The sequence below is a fragment of the Marmota monax genome, unplaced genomic scaffold (assembly GCF_021218885.2).
Source record: "Marmota monax isolate L192 unplaced genomic scaffold, Marmota_monax_Labrador192_F-V1.1 WCK01_AAM20220418_F8-fsc00174, whole genome shotgun sequence".
Classification (NCBI taxonomy): Eukaryota; Metazoa; Chordata; class Mammalia; order Rodentia; family Sciuridae; genus Marmota; species Marmota monax.
The window spans coordinates 2,254,389-2,275,332 of record NW_026694860.1 but is presented as its reverse complement, the minus strand read 5'-3'; the positions used below and the strand labels follow the sequence as shown (position 1 = coordinate 2,275,332).

Below are 20,944 nucleotides of genomic sequence, written 5' to 3'. Positions count from 1 at the left end.
AGTAAACTTGGAAAATGTCTGAAGATCTTTATATACCTCTGTACACTATTTCTTCTCCTATTCTGCCCAGAAGAGGGCAGCAATCCACATCCTCTCTAATGAAAGATTCCTACCCTTTCCCCTTCTACCCCAATTGCCACCAAAAGCAGAAGAACCCTCTTATTTCAAGCAGTATTCACTACATTGATAATCCAGCACTCTAAATGTGGTTCACAATAACAAATCTGCAATAACAAGATTTGAACTACAAGAAGATCCTGGACAGGAAAATAGCTAATTCTCATTAAATAGGAGACAGTGAATTCATCTTGAAATTTTATTGAAATGTTTATTTTTTTTCTACCGTCTATATGAGTATAGAAAGTTTCAGAAGAGGGAGATTTTTTTTTTCCTCTACGCTGAGGTCAATTGTGATTACAAAATGTAAACATTAACTAGGTAATTAAATCATTACATATTACATTTAACATTATTATGGAAAATGTTTGAAATCTATTCTAAAATTCACCATGGAGCCAAATCATACTAGAAAAACTCCCTTAGGTTGCCAGCTTTGGGGTATGTCAGGCCATGGGAGCTCATGGAGGGATATTCAGGGATACAGTAGTCAGGCCTCATGGAAGAAGACACACTGGAAAGTCCTTCAGTTTATCTTGTCACCTCAGCTGGCCTTTGTGGTTCCCTCCTTCAGTCCTCCACCATCTTGTGACTCATCTATTCTCTGCTTCATTTGCTCATGTGCTACCTAGTGTTCTTTCTATTCTTTTTTTTTTTTTTCTGTCTCAGTGCTTCTAACACTACACAGTTTTTGGCTTCTGCTCACTCTTTTCTCCAGGTATCATTGGTCTTCTGCTCAAATCAATCCCTAAAATGTGATTTCCTCTGTGTATCTCATGTTCAAAGTCCTGAAAAGAGAGCTTCTAACCTGTCCCATGAAAACTCTACCCCACCAGGCTCCGTGGGGTAGAGTTTTCATGGTAGGTCATTTCCAGGCCCTTAGCCAAACTCTTGACTGACTGCCGGGCTCTCAAATGCCCACTGCCGCCCATTAATTGTGGCCAGAATGGCAGAGTAAATGAGACACAGGACACAGTATCATAAGGAACCCCTCAGGAAGGAGATTTGGGTCTGAAAAACATGTTGAGATTTTTTAAATGGGGCAAAATCATTGACAAATACCTTGTTCTTCCTGTCTGGGAAATGGGTAAGGGTCATGTATGCACCCTACCTCACCTATCAACCCTCTGTTCACTGAATACACATTACTGAGGCTGGTGCTTGCTTCCCTTTGTTCCAGAAGCTAGACTTTGAGGGAAATATTAGTGTGGCAGGTTCCATTTCATATGCCTACTATAAGGTATCAAAGTAGAACTGTCTTTGTTATGCATTTAGTAGATAATAATCAAGTAAGCAAACTTTAAAAAAAAAAATGCTTCCCCTAGGAAGCAGTCCAAGTGAAACCACATTGTTAGTTGAAAGTAAATATTTTAGGCCATTAGCAAGAGTGGGGCAGACATTTCTCAGAACAGTAAGCTCAAAGGGACACTTTGGTAGAAGAGAAGTAAACAAATTGTCCTAAGAAAAATGATGTGCTATCATAGATGGTGTTAGGTTCTCTTCTGAGCTTATAAAGGAGTTCATCATAAAAGTTTTCTCTGGTCCTATAATCCTGTGGGACTTCTTCTTTTGTTACTCTTTTCTTCTAATCTTTCCAGTCCTTTCTCTTGGCATTCTGTGGTTTTTCAAAGAATGTTGCCACAGATGATCTGAATAAGAATAAGATAAAATGAATTTGAAGCAGTCCATTCAAGTCAGACATAAGCTTATCTTGGGTTATTTATTTCTTTAGAAAAGATTTTGTATTTTATTCTTCTGTGTATTACTTCCTCTCCTTTCTTTTTGATGGTTGTATTAGACTTCCTTAATTTCCTAAATAATGTGCATTTTAAAACCAAAATACTTTCCTTAAAAGTTGCCTTATTTCACACTTCTGATGCAAATCTTAATGTAACATGCCCGGTAAGATGCACAGCACTTGATCTGTGCTGCCATTGGCATGCTGTTCATGAAATGGGAAGGCTTGTGTGTCTTTTGTTCTTTCTTTTATCAGGATGAAAATTTCAATTTCAATTTTAGAGCTGCCTCCCATTCTCTCCTGGTTTACTCACAACACAGAAACATGCACACACACACACGCACACACACGCACAGCTCCTTCTCTAACATACAACTTATTTTAAGGTAAAGGCTAAGAAACTCAGCCAGAAGGGCATAAAACAGAGGGAAACCTGCAACCTCTTTCTTTCTGTGGAATTTCTGCCATTCTCTTTGTTAAAAGCTCACTGTCATGGAATACTGATGTCTGATGCTGATTCTCACAGAAGGTGGCTCATTCCTGCTGCTTTCATCTCATCAGGGCTAGGAGTACATCACTGAGGCTGCCCAGCTGTCAGTTCCACCAGATGATAATGTGACTTCTACCTTTTAGGAGTGGAGAGAGTCTTTGTGCTTCCCTCACAACTGCAGAAGGCAGATACTAAAGCAAAACAACTTCACTCAGCTCAAAGCTACTCCATCTCAAGTCACTCAGTGTTCTATCCAGGACAACCTGCCAGGAAACCTCTGGCAGTGCAGGGTGCCAAGGGCTGAAGGTGAAAGGCACCTCCCACGTATTTCACCCACAGTTGTCATTTTGTTGGTTATCAAGATCCCCAAACCCTAATCTATTTGGATATCTCGCCTCTATCTCATATTACCAATAATTTGTAAATAGGCTTTTGAGAATTTAGCTATTATTGTGTATGCCTCCCACCTCCCAGCCAAAAGATGAAGGTAGGAAACTGAGGTATTGGAATGGTACAGAGTCCTCAGGGTCTAGGTGAGATTGAAGACCCGGGCATTTCTTACTGTATACAGAGCTGAAGGGGTGGAGAAGAGTCAAGGGAACAGCTCAATTGTTAATACAGTCGGGATGATGTGGAGAATGCAGATTCTCAATCCACATGGTGGAAACTGGAGACCTGGCCAGAGAGCAGTTCTCATCACAGGGACCCTGTGGGCAGGGGAGGACTGGGGCAAAAAGCAGCATTTGCGTTGAACTAGAATTGCTGCTTCCTCAAATCCTTCAACTGAAAAACTGGAAGCTCACCAGATAAAGCCTAAATACAAAATCTCTCTTTGCCATTTCTATTCTTCAAAGACTAACTCATAATGATAGAAGCCTGTTGAATTGTTTTCCTTTTTTCCACTTTTTCTAACATATATTAAAATAAGTGGGAGCCCTTGGTAAATAAGAATCGAATTCCTTGGAAGTCACAGCCCAACACAACATAGCATTCCAGAGAAGGCTGGCATCACGTTAGCTGAATGTCAGACCATTTTCCTACTTAGTAGCATTTTTTTTTTTTAAGTAGAGAAGAAGGGAGTGAAAGTAAATTGAAAGACAAGAAAAATTCTTTGTGGTAATAAAATTTTCAATATTTAAAAAATGGTAATATTAACAGCAAAAGCAACTCGTAAAATAGAGAATTTTGACCATTTGGTCTAGAAATATGGCAGATGAGTTTATTAAATAGAAGAGAATTCTTAAACAAATGTAACCATTTAAGCTTGATTCTTCCCACTGAGTAGGCAAGAACTGCCTTATGTAAACCCTCACACACTTGATCTCTTTTTCTCTGAATCTCAGGGAGGGGTAAAAGAGGGAAAATGTGGGCAATTTTCTTTTGTGGAAAAGCATGTATATACAGTCACGAGGTCTATGGATTTTGCAGGCTGATTGGATTGAACCCAGCAAACCACATTTTCTCCTCATTCCAATATGAAGACAAGGCACTGTGGGAAAACTAACCTCATTTTAACTATGACTACATTGGATTAAAGTACTTTCCCTTTAGTCACAGACAGTATTTCTTTAGGCTTAACTCTCAGCAAATTCTGCAAGTTCCTAAACTAACTTAGTGCTGCCTCTCCCATTGCTTAAGAATGCCCCCTTCTGTTTATGATTAGGACTTAGACAGGAAGTCTAGCTTGACCCAAGGATCCTGTGTCCCTGGCACTGTTACCAGAGATGCTCCAGGGAGAATTTTTTTCTCCAATATCAACTTTAATGGTTTCATATATTGCCCACAATTAAACTAAATGTATGGGCTACCTATATTTGTGCTGAGTCCCTCTGCTGGGCCCTAGAGACCAGACCAAAATGGACTTAAGCTAAAGTCTCATGTCACTAACCTACACTAAGTTGTTATCAGACATTCCAAGGAATCAAGAGAGAGAAGATAGGATGGCCATATCTCCAAAGAGGCCCATCTTAGCCAGCCCATCAGGAAGCCCTCTCTGCTTTTACCATTACATAGAAAGTAACCTGACATTTACCAATATGGTTTTCTCCCGCTCTTTTTTCTTGGTCTTTATTGTTCTTATTAAAGTACTTAATGACTTCTTTGTGGTCAAGTGATATCTAGATTGTTCCAGGATTTGAGCTCCTGGAGAGCCATGCCTATCTGTCTGTCTGTCTTCTTCTTTTTGATTTTATCTTTTTATTAAAATTGATGCATTATAATTATACATAATAGTGGAATTCATTGTTACATACAACAGGAGAGAATTTTTGAATTTTCTATCTCAGCATATGAAAATTAGGCTGTCCTAATTTTACATCAGAAATTCTTGGTTTTATTTTTATTGCTTAGTTCCTTTGGATGAAATGCATGAGATAATGACGTAAAATCGTACGGAAAGAAAGACTTTGCCTCTATCAAATTAGGTTATTTGTTTGTTTGTTCATTCATTTATTTTGTGCTGGGCCTGAGAATAAGATTGACATAAGTCAGATCAACAGAAAAAAGTCATATGATTTATTTAACACAAACCTTACATAGCCTGGAAATCCTCTAAGGAAAAGGGAGACCCAAAGGATTGAACTATTGTACACTGAATTGGACAGATATGATGTTGCAAAAAAAAAAGTCTCAATTATCTGGGGAGTCTAGAAGAATTATTTCAATAAATTCTGTACAGAATTCCCTCAGCCTCTCAACTTCCTGTCCTTTATGATAAGCATACTTTCCTTCTAGAGTAGGGAGGGCAGCTGTACATGAGAATTTTAAATTCTGCCTTTAAGAAACAGCATGAAGTTCAGAGAGATTGCCTTGCACATGCTGTTTTTCAAGTGCCTTGAACTCAAAACAGTCAATATGCCAGCATGGCACATTTTGGTGTGGCATACTCCTGGCTCCTTCAAAACAAACCTAAGTGTGTGGATTGAAGATAGCATTAGCTTTGGGGGTATTTCCTTGAGTTAACTACTTAAGATGAAATTCCTTACTAGGAGATGAGAATCGTAGAACAAATATTCTGGGAAACAAAACCCCAAAGGCTAAAGCAGGCACTGTCTGAGCCTAAGCACTAGAGGACACATCAGAAAGGTTAATTGAACTCTGGGCCCTTCCTGCTTGGTGTGAATTTTAGGCCATGTCAAAGTAAGATTTGGTCCAGAATTGCCCTGACATCTCAGTGATACTTCAAGGCAATGGTTTATCAATTTCAGCTGCTCTGTAAAATCACATGGAGGTTTCCAAGGATGGTCAGGGCTTACTTTGGGGCAGTCAAATCAGAATCTCTGGGAATAAGAAATAGTACAGGAATTAGAGCTTTTTAAGTGCTCCTCAGATATTTCTATGGGCATCCATGTTTAGAGCAAGTGTTTTCAAACTGTGTTCCGGGGGCCTTAGAGCATTGCTGTAGAAGTGAGGTAGCAGGTAAGGGCTGCCACTCTTCAAGATACTGCATCCAAATTCTTTGATTTACCTCTCATTTTATTTCCATTAAATGTTTCAAAATAAAATATAATGTCACTATAAAAAATAGTGGGAAACACTCCAAAGATATAATAAAGTTTTAAGAGTTTTGACCTTAGCCAAGCCCATCCACTAGAGGTTGAAAGAACTATCTTATCTTCTGGGGAAGAGGAAGGAAGAAAAGCTGTGTTATCAACACATCGGTTCCAAAGAATATGGAAATTGATATAATATTAGTTCATAACTGCATAGTTTTAAAACTGCTATACTTTATGCAGAGGGCTAGTGAAACTTACTCATAGTTAGCCAACTGTTTAAGGAAAAACCCTGATTACTATTTCTTATGTTTCCTCCCATGACACAAATGTCAACAAAACCCCAGGGAGAAATAATCTTGTTCTGTTGAAATCATCAGCATTCATTATTATTGCAGAAGCACATCCTTTTATGTTAAAATCTAGGAATAGAATGTTATTGCAAGGAAACTAGTCAACATTTCATAGGTTGTATGCTCTGACAAAGGATGCATACATTTTGAGGTACTAGTCTTAAATAGAGTCACTTGATATCACCTGAGTTATTACTTTACTGATTTCATCCTGTTCTTTAAAATGATCCAGTAGATATGATTAGGGGAGTTCATTAATTCATCTTACCCCTTTTTGATCTCAGTTTCCATTATGATTTAAAAGTTGTAATGTTTTCTTCCTAGCATTTTCCTATAGATTCAAGAAATTTGGAACTATAAAAAGATACTTGGTCAGACAGAAAGAAAGATGGATTCTAAAATACGTAAAAATCAAAGTTTAGAGAGTATTCTAAATCTTTTGTGAATTTTACACTACTAAAAATTCCTTATTTATAAATTATAATTTTTATCTAAGGAAATAAAAATAAATAAATGGAAAGTTGACCTCATTGATATGGTAGAAGTATAATTTGAGCTTAGCTATTCAAATATCCAGAAACCAAAGGTGACAGGCTGTTCAGGATGGAAGAGTCCAGGGCCCAAGAGAGAGGCCAGGAGACTTGGAGACAGACATCTATTCCCAGAACTTCACTAAGAAGCCAATGACTGGGAATTCATGTGTCACTTGACTGTAAAGCATAAGATGACAGAGTTGAAAGAAATTTTGAGATGTAATTATTCAACATCCTTTATTTTAAAAATGAAAAAACATGCTCTTAAAGGTTAAATGAATACATAAGAATAACAGCAACACGAGGCAGCATAGCATTTGTGTATTGAAAATCAGGCATCAGACAAACTTTGGGACCAGATTTACATTCTGTAATTTAATGATGGCTTCACTCCATTAGCCTTTTTGAACATTAATGTTATTTATAAAAATTGAAACAGTAATAAATCCCTCAAAGTAACTATTAGGAAAATTCTCAAACACAAACAAATATAAAAAAATGCTTTTTTTTTGTATTTCTCATCCAACTTCAAAAGTATCAATATTTGCTAATTTGTTTCATCTTTCAACTCCCTCCTTTTTTAAACTAGGGTATTTTAAGTAAAATTCTTAACATCATGGCAATTTATATATAAACATTTAATATGCAACTCTTATTAATAGGAACTTAACATTTAAAACATAAGCCAGCATGTCATTATAACCTATAACAAAATTAATAATTCTATAAAATCATCTAATACCCATATAATATTCATATTTTATAAAATATCACAAAATTATCACGGTTTTGTTTTTTATTTTTATTTTTTTTGTTATTTTTTATTATTTTATTTTTTTGTTATTTTCACAGTTGTTTGTTTGAAATAGGACACAAATAAAGTCTACATATTGCATTTGGTCAAGTCTCTATATCTTATATATTCTTTTTAATGCCATCAATCTGTGGGGAAAAAAAATCACCTACTGTATTGGTTAGCTTTCTGTCACCATGACAAAATACTTGAGATAAACAACTTACAAGGAGGAAAGGTTCACTTTGGCTCATGGTTTCAGAGGTTTCAATCAATGGTTGCTTGGCTTTGTCACTTTGGGCCTGGGCTGAAGCAGAATATCACGGAGAGAATATGTGGTGAAGCAAAGCTGCTCACCTCATGGCAGCAAAGAGATCAAGAAAGGGACTGGATTCTCAATATCCCCTTCAATGGCACTCCCCTCAATGATCTGACTTTCTTCCACTAGGCCCCCACCTCTCAAGAGTGTCACAGGCTGGTGATCAGGTCTTCAGCACATGGGCCTTTGGGGTACATTTCAAATTCAAACTATAGCACCTGTAAAATAGCATGTTCTATGTCTAGATCTATCTGGTCTTCCTGAGGGTATTAATTACCTTTCTTTCTGCTGCTCATATTTCCTGCAAGCTAATAGTTACATCTAAAACCTAGATTAGCTTCAGGTTAATTTTTTTGGAAACAATATTCGGCAGGTGGTGCTGTGTACTCTAGTCTTGCATCACAAGGCACATAATACCTGGTTGCCATGTTTAGGGATGCTAATATAGATGAGTGTCTTCAAGTTGCACAAGGCCTCACCCCTTCTTGCTTTTATCTCATAGATAAGAATTTATTTTGTTATCTAGATCCATTATGTTATTAGGTGTTACAAAATGTTACTTTTCTAATTCTGAAAATCTCTACAAACAATAAAAGGACCAGCAGTGTTGTTGCATAAAGTTGATACACAAAAAACAAGGCTTTTCAGTGTACTGAGCTAACAATCACTTAGAAGATATGATGGAAAAAAGAAATTATTTACAATAGCAATGAAGAATACCTATAAAGAATGTTTACAAGAAAAATGCAGAACTTATGTATGATAAACATTAAAATATTCCTAAAAGACAAAAAGTATCCTTGGATGATGGGAAAGGCAGCGGAGCACAACAGACACTAGTATGGCAATTTGTAAATCAATGGATGTGTAACTGATGTGAATCTGCAATCTGTGTATGGGGTGAAGGTGGGAGTTCATAACCCACTAGAATCAAAGTGTGGAATATGATATGTCAAGAAATTTGTAATGTTTTGAACAACCCACAATAAAAAATTAAAAAAAAAAAAAAAAAAAAAAAGTATCCTTGAACAAACCAAAAAGCACCTCAATTTCTTGGACAGGTTGATATAGCATAACAAAGATGTCTGCCCCAGTAGACCTGGGGCAGAGCCCAAATTCTAAATTTCTTCTAGCCTTCCCTTCCCAGAATGGTCTGCTCTGTGCACTAGAGTCATCATCCTCATGATGTGGTCACTGAACCAAAAGCAGCAGCATCACCTGAGAACTTGCTAAAAAGGCAGATTCTTTTGCTTCACTACAAATCTACTGAATCAGACATTTTGGAGGTGGAGTTCAGCAATCTGCATTTTAATAAGTCCTCCAGATGATGTTGATATGTGCTAAGTTTAAGAACAACTCTTCTACTCTTGCAGACACATCAGCTAAGATCTTGTTAAACTATGAACTTGATCCAGCAGGTCTGGGATTTTGCATTTCTAGCAAGATCATTCAGGTTGATGCTGCTGATGCTGATGGTCTGAAGACAACATTCTGAGGTACAACACTTAGAGACCAAACTGTTTCCAGCTTACTCAAGGCCAACCTATCCTCTCATCTCCTCCACTCCTATTTTTGTCCCAGATATTAATGACAAATAATAACTTAATGGGTTACCCCTCCCAATGATATGTTTACTTTAAATGGAATTTAACCCACAGCAGTGTTCCTTTCAAACAGAATTTAGCCAGAAATAATTAAAAGTGCATCTCAGGCTTTGGTGGAGCTATTTTGGAGAGGTACCTATTCAGCATTTACTAATCATGCCATACTGCTAAATACTGCTAAATGGAACCTAAAGGAGAAGAAAATATTAAGGAAAAGTCTATGCATAGAGAAAATCTTTGTATAAATCTGTTTATAAATATAATTTGCCTCTATTTTCTTTTTATAAATTCTGATTTTTATTTGTTTGTGTCTGGTTTATCTAAGTTGCTTCATATTGCCCCCAAATTTGGTGTCTTAACATAATGCACATTTATTAAAGTGCATGATTTTCTGGGTCAGAGGTTTGTAGAGAACATAATGGAGATTGCTCTACAAAACCTGCAGCTTCAGCTGTGATAGCTTAAATGTCTGAGGAATGCTGGAATGGTTTGACTAGGGCCTTAGATCTGGAGCCTTTTGTTCCAGCTGTTGGTTAGACTCCCTGCTTCTTCTCCATGTCATTTAAGCTGGGGTTAGAATTTCCACAATGGTCTCTTCATTTGTATGCCTGACACCTAAGCTAGAATGACTGGAACAATGGGGGCTGTTAAGATCTCTTTATGTCTTTCTGTCTTTCTTTCTCTCTTTTTCCATGTGACTAGCTTAGGCATCTTCACATTGACATGGGCTCCAGGTAATTGGACTCTTTCCTCGTGGCTGGAATTTACCAGATTATTGAGCACTGAAAGAGACCAAGAAATAAGCTGTAACAACTTCTTACCAACCCATCTTTACTACTACCATAATAGTATTCTAAATTTTTTGTGAACTTTCCATTACTCAAAATTACTTCTTTATCAATTATAATTTTTATCTAAGAAAATAAAAATAAATAAATGGAAAGTTGACCTCACTTATATGGTAGAAGCATAGATTGAGCTTAGCTATTCCAAATATCTAGAAACTTAGGGTGAGATGGTGGTTGGAAGAGGTAGGGCATAGTGGGAGGTCTTTAAGTTATTGGAGGCATGACCTGGAAGGGGATGGTGGGACCCCATCCCTTCTTCTTCCTCTCTTTTGTTTCCTGCTCATGAGGTAAGTGATTTTGCTCTGCCATATATTTCCCCATGTTGTGCTGCCTTGCCACAGGCCCAAAGCACAATTCATGGATAGGAACTTCTAAAACTATAAGCCAAAATAAATTTTATCCTTTTATACATTGATTTATCTCAGGTATGTGTTATAACAATAGAAACTACTAATTCCTATCTACTAATTTCAACTACTAATAACACAAATTAGTAGTTGAAATCCCTGAAATATGCCATGTGAAAACAGGTAGAAATTCTATGCTACCTAGTGACTTCTGGAGTCTTAACCAGTTCTTATAGGAAATCAGTGGATCACCAGGCCTTGAAATATGATACTGTATGTAAAATTTCATGTTAAATATATACATTTCAGTGGTATATATGTTAAATGTATAACACTTCAAAGGTCCCGAGTAGAAAACCATATGTATATTTTCATTTTAAACATATATATATATATATTGGACACATATGTATTTTGCAATGTGTTACTTAAAGGTATAAGTACATTATATAAAATTATGTAATGATTTGTCTGTCAAGCCTTATTTTTTAAAAAAATCTTTACCAAATGCCTTTTTTCCACTTGCCATTGGATATGTTTATGATAATAGTATCTAAAATTACTAAGTTTATGAGTAAAGTCTGAATAAAATAGGAACTTCACAGAAAAAAAAGGAATCATATATACCTGTACACAACTTATTCATGGAATAAATTAGGAAAAGTAGGTGTTATATATCAATGATTTCTTTCTTATACATATTCCTTTCAGAGTACTCTCTAATTCTTTTCTGTTTTGTAATCGAACAATAATAGTAAGAGAGTGCAAGGCACCCACATTTGTTGCTCTTTGGCTTCAAGAGAAATTAGAAGTTTTAAAATGGAGTCAGCCTCAGCTTGAGGGCTCTTGTCCAGGATGTCTTTCATATGCTTCAGTTCTAGGCCTGAAGGAGACTGTCATAGCACACATCAGTGGGAACCTTCTGGTACACTCTCCATGTATTTAATAGCATGGTGCTTATCCCTCAGTCACTGAAGTGAACCCCTTTCTGGAGGGTCACCCCTGGGCCACTGGTGGCTCTTTGCCTAGAATTGTCTGGGGAATGCTACCGCCTTCCCTGGAACAATGCTTAGCCACAGCTGAAAATCCTGAGCCCATTTTGAGATCAAGCCAAGGCTGGTGGCCCAGAATTCCCTATGGGATTATTTGGCATGAGGCTTCACTTGAAACCACCTTCTTTCTTGTGTCTCTCCTGCTAATAGGTGATTTAATAAATCACTTACACACGGCTTCTTCTGATAGGCACTGCTTCTAAAGAACCCAACTTAAGACAACAAACTGTCTACACTTCTAAAAAGTCTCCCCTACCAAAACCAGTTTATCTCCCCATCTGTGGATACTGGTTCCCTCTGAACACCCAAGAACAGATAACAAATTGCTCTCTCTGTCTCCACCCATTCCCTTCAAGGCTGTTCATAGGACAGATAAGTTTCCTTGGACTTATTTCCCCCCTGAGCAAATTACTGTTCTAAAGGAATTAGGACCGGGAATCAAGATGAGAACCTGACTCATTGTGGGGTGACTTGTTCCACAGTAGGAGGATGAGCTCCTCTGCTACTTATTAAGCTGCCGCGAAGAGTACCCCAGGCTGCTGGCTTGTTACTAGTCAGTTTGGCTATTCTTGAACAAGGCAACCATTGTCATGAACAGGAGCTTTCTGACCTCAGAAAGCCTCTGGGTTGAGGATGACAGAAATATGTTCCAAGTTGACTCCTCAATCTTTAACGTCCTATAAGTAAGCTACTTCTGTACAACTGTTGCTTCCACAAGAGAAATAGACTAGTTCCACCTGCCTTCTCCCAGCTAAGCAGACAATTAAGGGCAGACAAGTCCAAATCGAGAAGGGATATGGAGGAACATTTGTATTTGCTGAGTTTTATCTCTCTTCATTCCAAAACCTCTGCCATCTTTCATCCCTAATCTCTCTCTCTCTCTCTCTCTCTCTCTCTCTCTCTCTCTCTCTCTCTCTCTCTCACACACACACACACACACACACACACATACAAATTGCTACTGCACCTCCAAAATCCAAAGCATATTGCATACAGAAAAAAAAAAACTTATTTTTCCTTCTCCATTCTGACCATCAAGAGTGTGGGTTTTGGGGCTCGGTGGTAGGGCGCTTGCCTAGCATGTGTGAGGCACTGGGTTCGATCCTCAGCACCACATATAAATAAATAAAAAATAAAAATTCATCAACAACTAAAAAATATTTTTTTCTCCCACACTGACCAATTTCCCAACACCAACTGCTTTTCTATAATTCAGTTCATTTCTGACACTAACCGGAGTTAAGTTCAGACCCCCCCCAACAGGTTAAGGGCTCATTCCCACAGTAATTCTCCCCAACTCTAGATGCCAATCACAAGCAGTAGCCTCCCAATCTACCCACAGCTTTGGTCTGACATGGCTACAAATCCCTTTCTCAGGTTCATTTGCTTGCTAGTCATTGGCTTGCTAGAGTGACTATTTTTACAAAAAGGATACAACTCAGGAACAGCCAGATAAAAGTGATGCACAGAGCAAGGTGTGGGTGGGAGGGGTAAGGAGCTTCCATCTCTTTGGGCACGCTTCCTCTAGTCTGCCAGCCAACCCAGAAGCTTTGTCCTTTAGGGGTGATTTATGAAGGCTTCATTATGTAAGCATGATTGATTAAATTAGTGACTGTTGGTAATAAATTCATCCTTTCAGTACCTCTTTACTTCCTAGAGGTATAAGGGTAGTTTCAACCCACTAATAATGGTTGGTTCTTCTGCCAATATCCACCCTCTACTCTGCACTCCAGCATGAGGTCCTCCAGGAGCCAAGAGTCATTTCATTACTATACAAGAAAACACATCCTGGAGAGCATAAGGGTTTTGGAAACTCTGTGCCAGAAACGGGCCTGAAGACAAAATGTACATTTCTTATCATAAATCACAATATCATAGACATGTTCTGGGTCTTCCATTTGCAGGGTTCTCCCCTCAGTTAGTCAGGATGTTTCATGGTAATAAGGAGCTAATATCTAGCCTTCTCAAACTCAGTGATGTAGACAGCCAGTGACACAAGGGATGAGTCACAGTGCAAAATATGGTTCCTCTTCCTTAAGCTCAATTCCACTCAGAGAATTTACATACACACACATACACATACACATGCACATACTAACTATATATATTATATAGTAAAATTCAAATTTGAATTTTTTTTTCTGATACCAGGGATTGAACCCAGAGGTGCTTTACCACTGAGGCACATCCCGAGCCCTTTTAAAAAAACTTTTATTTTTTAAATTTTGAGATAAGGTTTCAATAAGTTGCTTAAGGCCTCTCTAACTTGCTAAGGTTGACTTTGAACTTGTGATCTTTCTTCCTTAGCCTCCCTAGCTCTTGGCATTACAGGTGTGCGCCACCATAACTGGCTAAATTTGAATTGTTTCTAATGAATGTAAAAGTGCAAAACAATTTTATACCAGTACTACTTTGGACAGTGGCCCCAGACCTCTAGTCAGGGCCAATTTGTCCTGCTATGGTCTGAATTCTTGTATCACTCCAAAATTCATATGTCAAAATCCTAATCCCCATGGTGATGACATTAGGAAGTGGGGCCTTTGGTAGGCAACTAGATCATGAGAGCAGAGCCTTCAGCCATGAGATTTGTGCCCTTATAAAAGCTGCTGGAGGGAGCACATTTGCCCTTTCCACTTGTGAGGGCACAGTGAGAAGTCAGCAGTCTGCAGCCTGGAACAGGGCCCTCACCAGAACCTGACCATGATCCTGGCACTCTGATCTCAGAAATCCCAGCCTCTAGAACTGAAAGAAATAAATTTCCATTTTTCTAAAAGCCACCCAGTCTATGGCATTTTGTTACAATATTTCAAATGAACTAAGACATACTCACAGAATAGTAGACACCATGCCCAGGGCCCCACAATACTTGTAGAAGTACATGAAAGTGTTTGTTTTTTTATTTTCTTTTGGGGGGTACCAGGGTTTGAACTCAGGGGCTCTCGACCACTGAGCCTCATATCCAATGCTATTTTGTATTTTGTTTAGAGACAGGGTCTCATTGAGTTGCTTAGTGCCTCACTTTGGGTGAGGCTGGCTTTGAACTCGTGATCCTCCTGTCTCAGTCTCCCAAACCACTGGGATTATAGGCATGCACCACCATGCCCAACATGAAAGTGTTTTTAATTTTAAAATCAGAAAGAAATAAAACAACTTTTAGTGTTCTAATACATAATATCAATATTTTTGAGTATAGAAATTGGTCTGTAAAGGCAGAGAGTGCTTAGGGCCCCTGCTCCAAGAGCATACTTTCAGTATACAGTAAAAACTTGCGGAAAACTCTGAATTTTCAATATCACATTCTTTCGATTAATCATTTTTGAGAACTGAAGTCTTTAAATTCTGAGGTAAAGAATTCCTAATGGTAGAATCTCATACATCTTGAACAGCAGTGGGATGGATTTACGGAACAGGGGCTCCTGCTGACCACACCACAGACCCCACTGTGTAAAGCAGTCTATACTGAAGAGTACTTTGCTTTGGCACAAGCCACCAATTCAGTCCCAGATACCATGACCAATATTTACAAAGAGTGGCAGATCCTCTTGCATGAATCTGTCTACTAAGTCATAAAATCTTAGAACTATGTTTGGTCCTAATAAGCCCAACCCTCCACCAATGCAAAAGTGTGTGTCACCCCTTAGCCCCAATTTGAGCACATCCTGACACTGTCTTCATCTGAGTTTCAAAGCAGTTTCTCTTTGTGTTATTGTCTTGCAAAGAAGGTAGCTGTGAAAAAATGCAGAAACACAAGATGGTTGTGTATATAGCTGGAAGCTTTCTGAATGAACGTACCACTGGGCATTTGGAGCCAGTGATGGTGGATGAGCTACAGAGTTTATTCGGTACCCACGAGGACCATTGTGGTCTCATCGTCCTGGGGGCAGGGTTCCAGACCATCATCCACCACCTTGTGGAGAGTGCTGTAATGTTGCTGGTTTTGGTGGAAAGAATGCAGCTCTGAAGCAGCTTCCCAAGCAGCAAAGGTGGGCAAGGGAAAGTCACTCGGCCTCTTGTTTTCAAAAAAGCATTTCAGGTTCCTCTCACTTAGCTTGGTGGCATAGTCCACAAATGTATTTTCCAACTGCTCCTTCTCCTTTTCCGTATACGTCTTCCAAAAACTCAGCTGCAGATAGCTAACTTGAGATCGGCAGCGTGCATAACAAGTGGTGAGCAGAGAGAAGAAAGATGCTGAACAAATCAGGCACCATCCTAGAATCTTAGGAAGAAAAAAATATGGAGGATATGTAAAAGTAAAATCCATTCTCAGGGAGCTGGGATGGTGTACAGCTAAATTAACCAGGGGGAGCATATAGCTAAGTTGATAAGTCATTACCATACCTCATTTCAAATCATTCATCTTAATTTTAAACACTTTTTGAACAGTCAACATGAAGTTAGAGTTTACCTTATATCTGTTCTCCTACCCAACATCGTTGCCATGCAAAGAAATAACCAAAAGGCCAGCAAATGGAAAAGAATAAAAAGTATGGTTTATCCCAGAATTGGATAAATCAAGTGCCCCCCAAATATTAGCTATTAGAAGGAAAAATTCTATGCATCAGTAATTGTGATCATTTGAACAATGACCAGTTCATTAGTCAGGTGTCTTAAGCATTGATAAATGTGTGTTGTATACATGGTAGAGGCCAATTTTTTACCATGTAACATTGTTTGCAAAGAGCAACAGACACTCTGGAAGAAAAGTCATTACTTACTGCCTGTGGTAAATGGAAGACAGACATAAGAAGGAAACTTTAAAGCCTCTCTAAGTGCCAAGAAAAAAAAATTGGGGTAATTCCAAATTTTGAGGATAATTCATCTGAATTTTGGTAATTAGCAAAAACAAAATTCATACCCTCTCTGATAAGAAGGGTCCCACTATGTTTCTAGTTTTTAAAGCAAGTCTACATATCTCAATGTAAAGCCTAAATATTTCTGTTGTTCAAATTGTTTTCCATAATTGAAATTAATTTTATATTTAATTAACAACTAATAGATCTCTTTGAAATCATCTCAACATTTAATTCAAATGACCCTTAGTATCCCTTAACAGATGGGCTCATTTGAAAATAGAATAAAAATCTGCAAATGAACCCATTTAGAGCAAAACAGAACCACAATAAATTCCATATCAGTGGTTCCCAACCTCTCACTCTCAGATGAGGGATTACTGTAAAGGGTCTCAGCCTCTGCATGAACTCCAGCTCTGCATTGGCCTATTTGGTTTTAAACCCTAGCATTCACCTTGCTATGGATGTTCCCTGTGCCTTGGTTTCCTCAACTGTAAAATGGGGGTTACCCATCTCAGAGGGTATTTGGGGGGATTCAGTGAAAAGATGTTGGACACACAAGTGCATTAGGTATTATCATATGCTATTTTTCGAATGTATATACATTTATAGAAAAGTGTTACTGAACTGATAACATCTTTCTATACTTATGATTAATGAGGTAAAACAACCATCATGTGAAAGTCCTCATATTTACTTCAGTCATTTGTGGACTTGTGGCTTCCTACTTCTTTCCTCTAACTTCCTCTTTCCTTACAACTTAGGCTTCTGAGTTAATTCTAGCTCAGAAACTGTATGATCAGCTTCAGATCCTCATCTTTCTTAGGCTTGACCTTAGCATTGACCTGCTCTCACCTGAGTGCTGAGCACTGGATATTTTTGTCCTTCTCCTCAATTCACAGTATCCACATTTCCAACTACAGTGTGGTAGATACTTCCACCCCAGCCCTTATTAGTGTCCTGTGTTGCATAAGTCTCCTTCCCCAAACCCTGGCAGTTTTCTCAAGAACTTGGAAACCTATGTGTTCTAGAAGCTTTGTGCTAGACCTTCCAACTACAGTCCAATGTAGTTGTTATTATCCCCCATTATGAAAAAACCGGTGCTCAGAGAAGTTGAAACACAAGTTCTATGTCACATAGCTCATGAGTGGGAGCATCAGGATTCAAACCCAAAGCCAGTTAACTCCAAGTCTTGATCCATTCCACTACTCCAGTTGACTGTCCTTAATAATAGAGTCATCCAGCTGGATTTCTTGTTGCTCTGCTCCACCCAGGGATGAATGTACTTTTCCCACTCCCACCCACATGCCCAATTATTGGTCTGAACTGTATGTTGCCTTTTGCCTATCTGAACCTCATGGTCAGCACCTGCTATTGCCACAACTCCCTGTGTCCACATCTCTGGGGCATCTTCCCATAGGAATCAGCCCCAGGTCTTTCTCATTCTGCTGAAAAGTCAACATGTCATTGTGCCCAGTCTCAGCTATGACAGGATGTGCATGATTTCCTTGTGCCTGTGTTTAGAGAAGAAAAGCTTACACAGTGATAAGTGTTTGGACCTGGCACTGACTGAATGGAGCCTGGTGCCTGAGGACATAAACCATAAATCATTCATTCTGCCATAACATTCGTAATTAATACCTTCCTTCAACAAAAGATGGAAGACATTTGGGAGCCTGACATGTTTTATCTAAGATGTACTTTATGTTCTAAACAAAAGATTTTGTTTGAGGTATTTTTTTGGCTTATCAGTTTATAAAGAAAGTATAACTTTACTGCCAACCAGCTTTGGAAAATATGATTTTAAGAACAGAGTTTGCTGTTTGTGTTGTAAAGGCAAATCTTTGTCAAAAAAGCAAAATCATACTCTTTTCAGTACATTTATTCTGAAACAAACAGTATTCCTGCCAAATTGTAGACAGTAGACAAATCTTTTTGTCTACTGCTTATTTTGGTTTGGGGAATGCATTTCCTACTACTCACATTCTTTTCCTAAAGCCAGGGAAGGGCTGTACATCTGGATTTATGTTCATATACCTGGACAGATGGTAGCTACTTCCCTGCATCAATTGGGTGAAGCTACAATTTTCTTCCACTAAATAAAACAAAATTCCACATCTTGAGCTTCTAAAGAAATGCAAGAACTTTTTTAGCTGTATGACACAAAGAGTAAAAGACATAATCTCCATTGAGAATATGGTCAGTTTTCACTATTTAAGACTTCAGAGTCCTACGTTGTATAGAAAATTCTTCTCAATCTTGACAATATCTTTACATGGAAATAGCAATCACCAGAATCACTCAAGTGAATCCCTACACTAATTATATTGCATACAACTTTAAAAAGTAGTAGCTCATTTGGTTCAGCTGTATTTTAATAGATGGATAAGCTGTGCTTATGTTTCAAGAAAGCAGAGAATGAATATTTGATAGGAGATAGTAATTTTTAATTACTATTCAGCCATTAACACTCAGTTTGTGATTTGGTGTTATGCATTATTTACAAAGTCATCCCAGAGAGATTGCTTTAAAGTACTTAAGCATTTACATATACATAACCCAGAGGATATTTTCTTTTTGGAAATGGAAAAGATATAATCCAATCAGCAATTTTACTGAGCCATCCAACTTCTAAAAAGCTTTTCCTGAGATTGTCTTACTGCTGCATCATGTTCCAATTTCCATTTAGTTTCAAAATATTCTGGCAGAACTCAGACTCCACCCTGGCTGAAAGGAGGACAGAGAATACTTCAAGCTCATGCGGGGAGAAACAGGCGAGTTTGTTCTTACCTGAGACTGGGCTTGAAGGGACAGTTTCACTTCTTCATTCTCCATGGGTAGCATGCTAGTTTTGTCACAAGACACTTTGTATAGTTCTTCCCAGCACTCCTTGGGCTTGCCCTGGCAAATCAGTCCCAGGAGTCTTGAACTTTTCGTCCCACTCATGGCACATTCATAAAAAGTTCCATTAAGCAAAGCCACAGAGAGCCACATCACTGGAGCCACCAATGAACTCAGAGTGATCTGGCCCAGGACATAGAAGAAGCGGTAGCTGTGACCCCTAGGGAAGATTTTCCTGGGGTTCACACAGCAACCTGTGAAGAGTTTCCATGCTTTGTTGTTCACAAAGAATCCTAGGATCAGTAACACCCAGGCAGGAGCAAAAAGGAAAACCAACCCATAGACCGTATTCTCAGAGCTGCAGGGGCACTTAAAAGCCACAAGTGAAAAGAGACGCTCACCTCCCAAGGTCAGTAAAGCCATGAAGCTGTAGCCAATAGCAGTTTTCTGGTTAAGAAAGAATTTTAACATGCTCTGAAAAGCATCCATGTTGGTACACAAAGAGGGAAAATGCTTTGCCCTTGCTATTGACTCCGCAGCTGTGGCAGTGGCCGAGGGTGGAGCTCTTTCTTCATTAGAAACAACAGTCCTCCTTCTCAGGCTGAATTCAGCCAGATAAGGAAACAATGTCATTCCCTAGGAATGCATATTTCCCAACAGTGTTCAGATAATGCCTCCTACTGGTGGATATTGGGCCATGGAAGGGCAGCCTAAACAGAGGGATTTAGAATATAATTCAAAGTGCACAAGCTTCCTTTTAATATTATTTCCATGTGGCTTAGATTGAAAATCAGAAGGAAGTTCTGGCTAAGATGTACAATAGTCTAGAAACTTTCCAACAGGATGAATCAACACTAGCAGAAATGGGTTTCTGCCATTTGATGGGGAGCCAAATCCAATGTCCAAACACAGAATTTCACCATGGTCTGTCTGTCTCTCTCTTTCTTTCTTTCTTCCTTCTTTTTCTTTTTTTCCTCTTACTATATGGCTTAAGATTTGGAAGACAGGAATTCATTTTATGTCTTCTTAAAACTGCACAGTTTAGAGACTTGAGCCATATCTTAGGATTTGGAATATTTAACCTATGTGGAAAAGCTTAGGGAGAGTTTGAGTTTTAAAGAAAAAACAAAACAAGAGGGGTCTTCATCATTACTTCTTTTTGGGGGAGGGGGTATTTGTTATCGAAGTCAGGGGCACTCAACCACTGAGACACATCCCCAGTCCTATTTTATATTTTATTTGGAGACAGGGTCTCATTGAGTTGCTTGGTGCCTTGTTTTTGCTGAGGCTCTCTTTGAACTTCAATCCTCCTGCCTCAGCCTCCTGAGCTGCTAGGATTACAGGCATGTGCCATTGAACCTAGCTGATCATCACTTCTTTCCTAAGTCATCATGGTAACCTCTAGATTAGTATCTCTCCTTTTGACTTTATGCCCATCCCACCCATAACCCTAAATCCATCCTACATACTGATGTGAAAGAGATCCCTCTAAAACAGAAATCCAATGCTGCATAGCTTTTTCACATCTTTAGGGATCCCACTGCCCACAGATTGAGAGATACGGACCTCCCTTGAACCTCATCATGACACCTCATGCCAGGACATATTCCTGCTACCTAGAGTATAAT

At 38.6% G+C, this 20,944-nt stretch overlaps 2 protein-coding genes across 16 annotated transcripts in view; one reads left to right on the top strand and one right to left on the bottom strand.

Annotated features, from left to right (window-relative positions):
- The window catches only part of Trappc3l (trafficking protein particle complex subunit 3L), a 70,066-nt gene that overhangs the window by 41,451 nt on the left and 7,671 nt on the right, over positions 1-20,944 (top strand). The window lies entirely within an intron of this gene.
- Calhm5 (calcium homeostasis modulator family member 5) lies at positions 8,847-19,881 on the bottom strand. The gene is made up of 2 exons (XM_046426452.2): positions 19,266-19,881; positions 8,847-15,901 (listed from the first exon to the last, which is right to left on the bottom strand). Exons 1-2 carry the CDS (start codon positions 19,803-19,805, stop codon positions 15,521-15,523), a joined length of 921 nt encoding a protein of 306 aa, XP_046282408.1. The 5' UTR covers positions 19,806-19,881; the 3' UTR covers positions 8,847-15,520.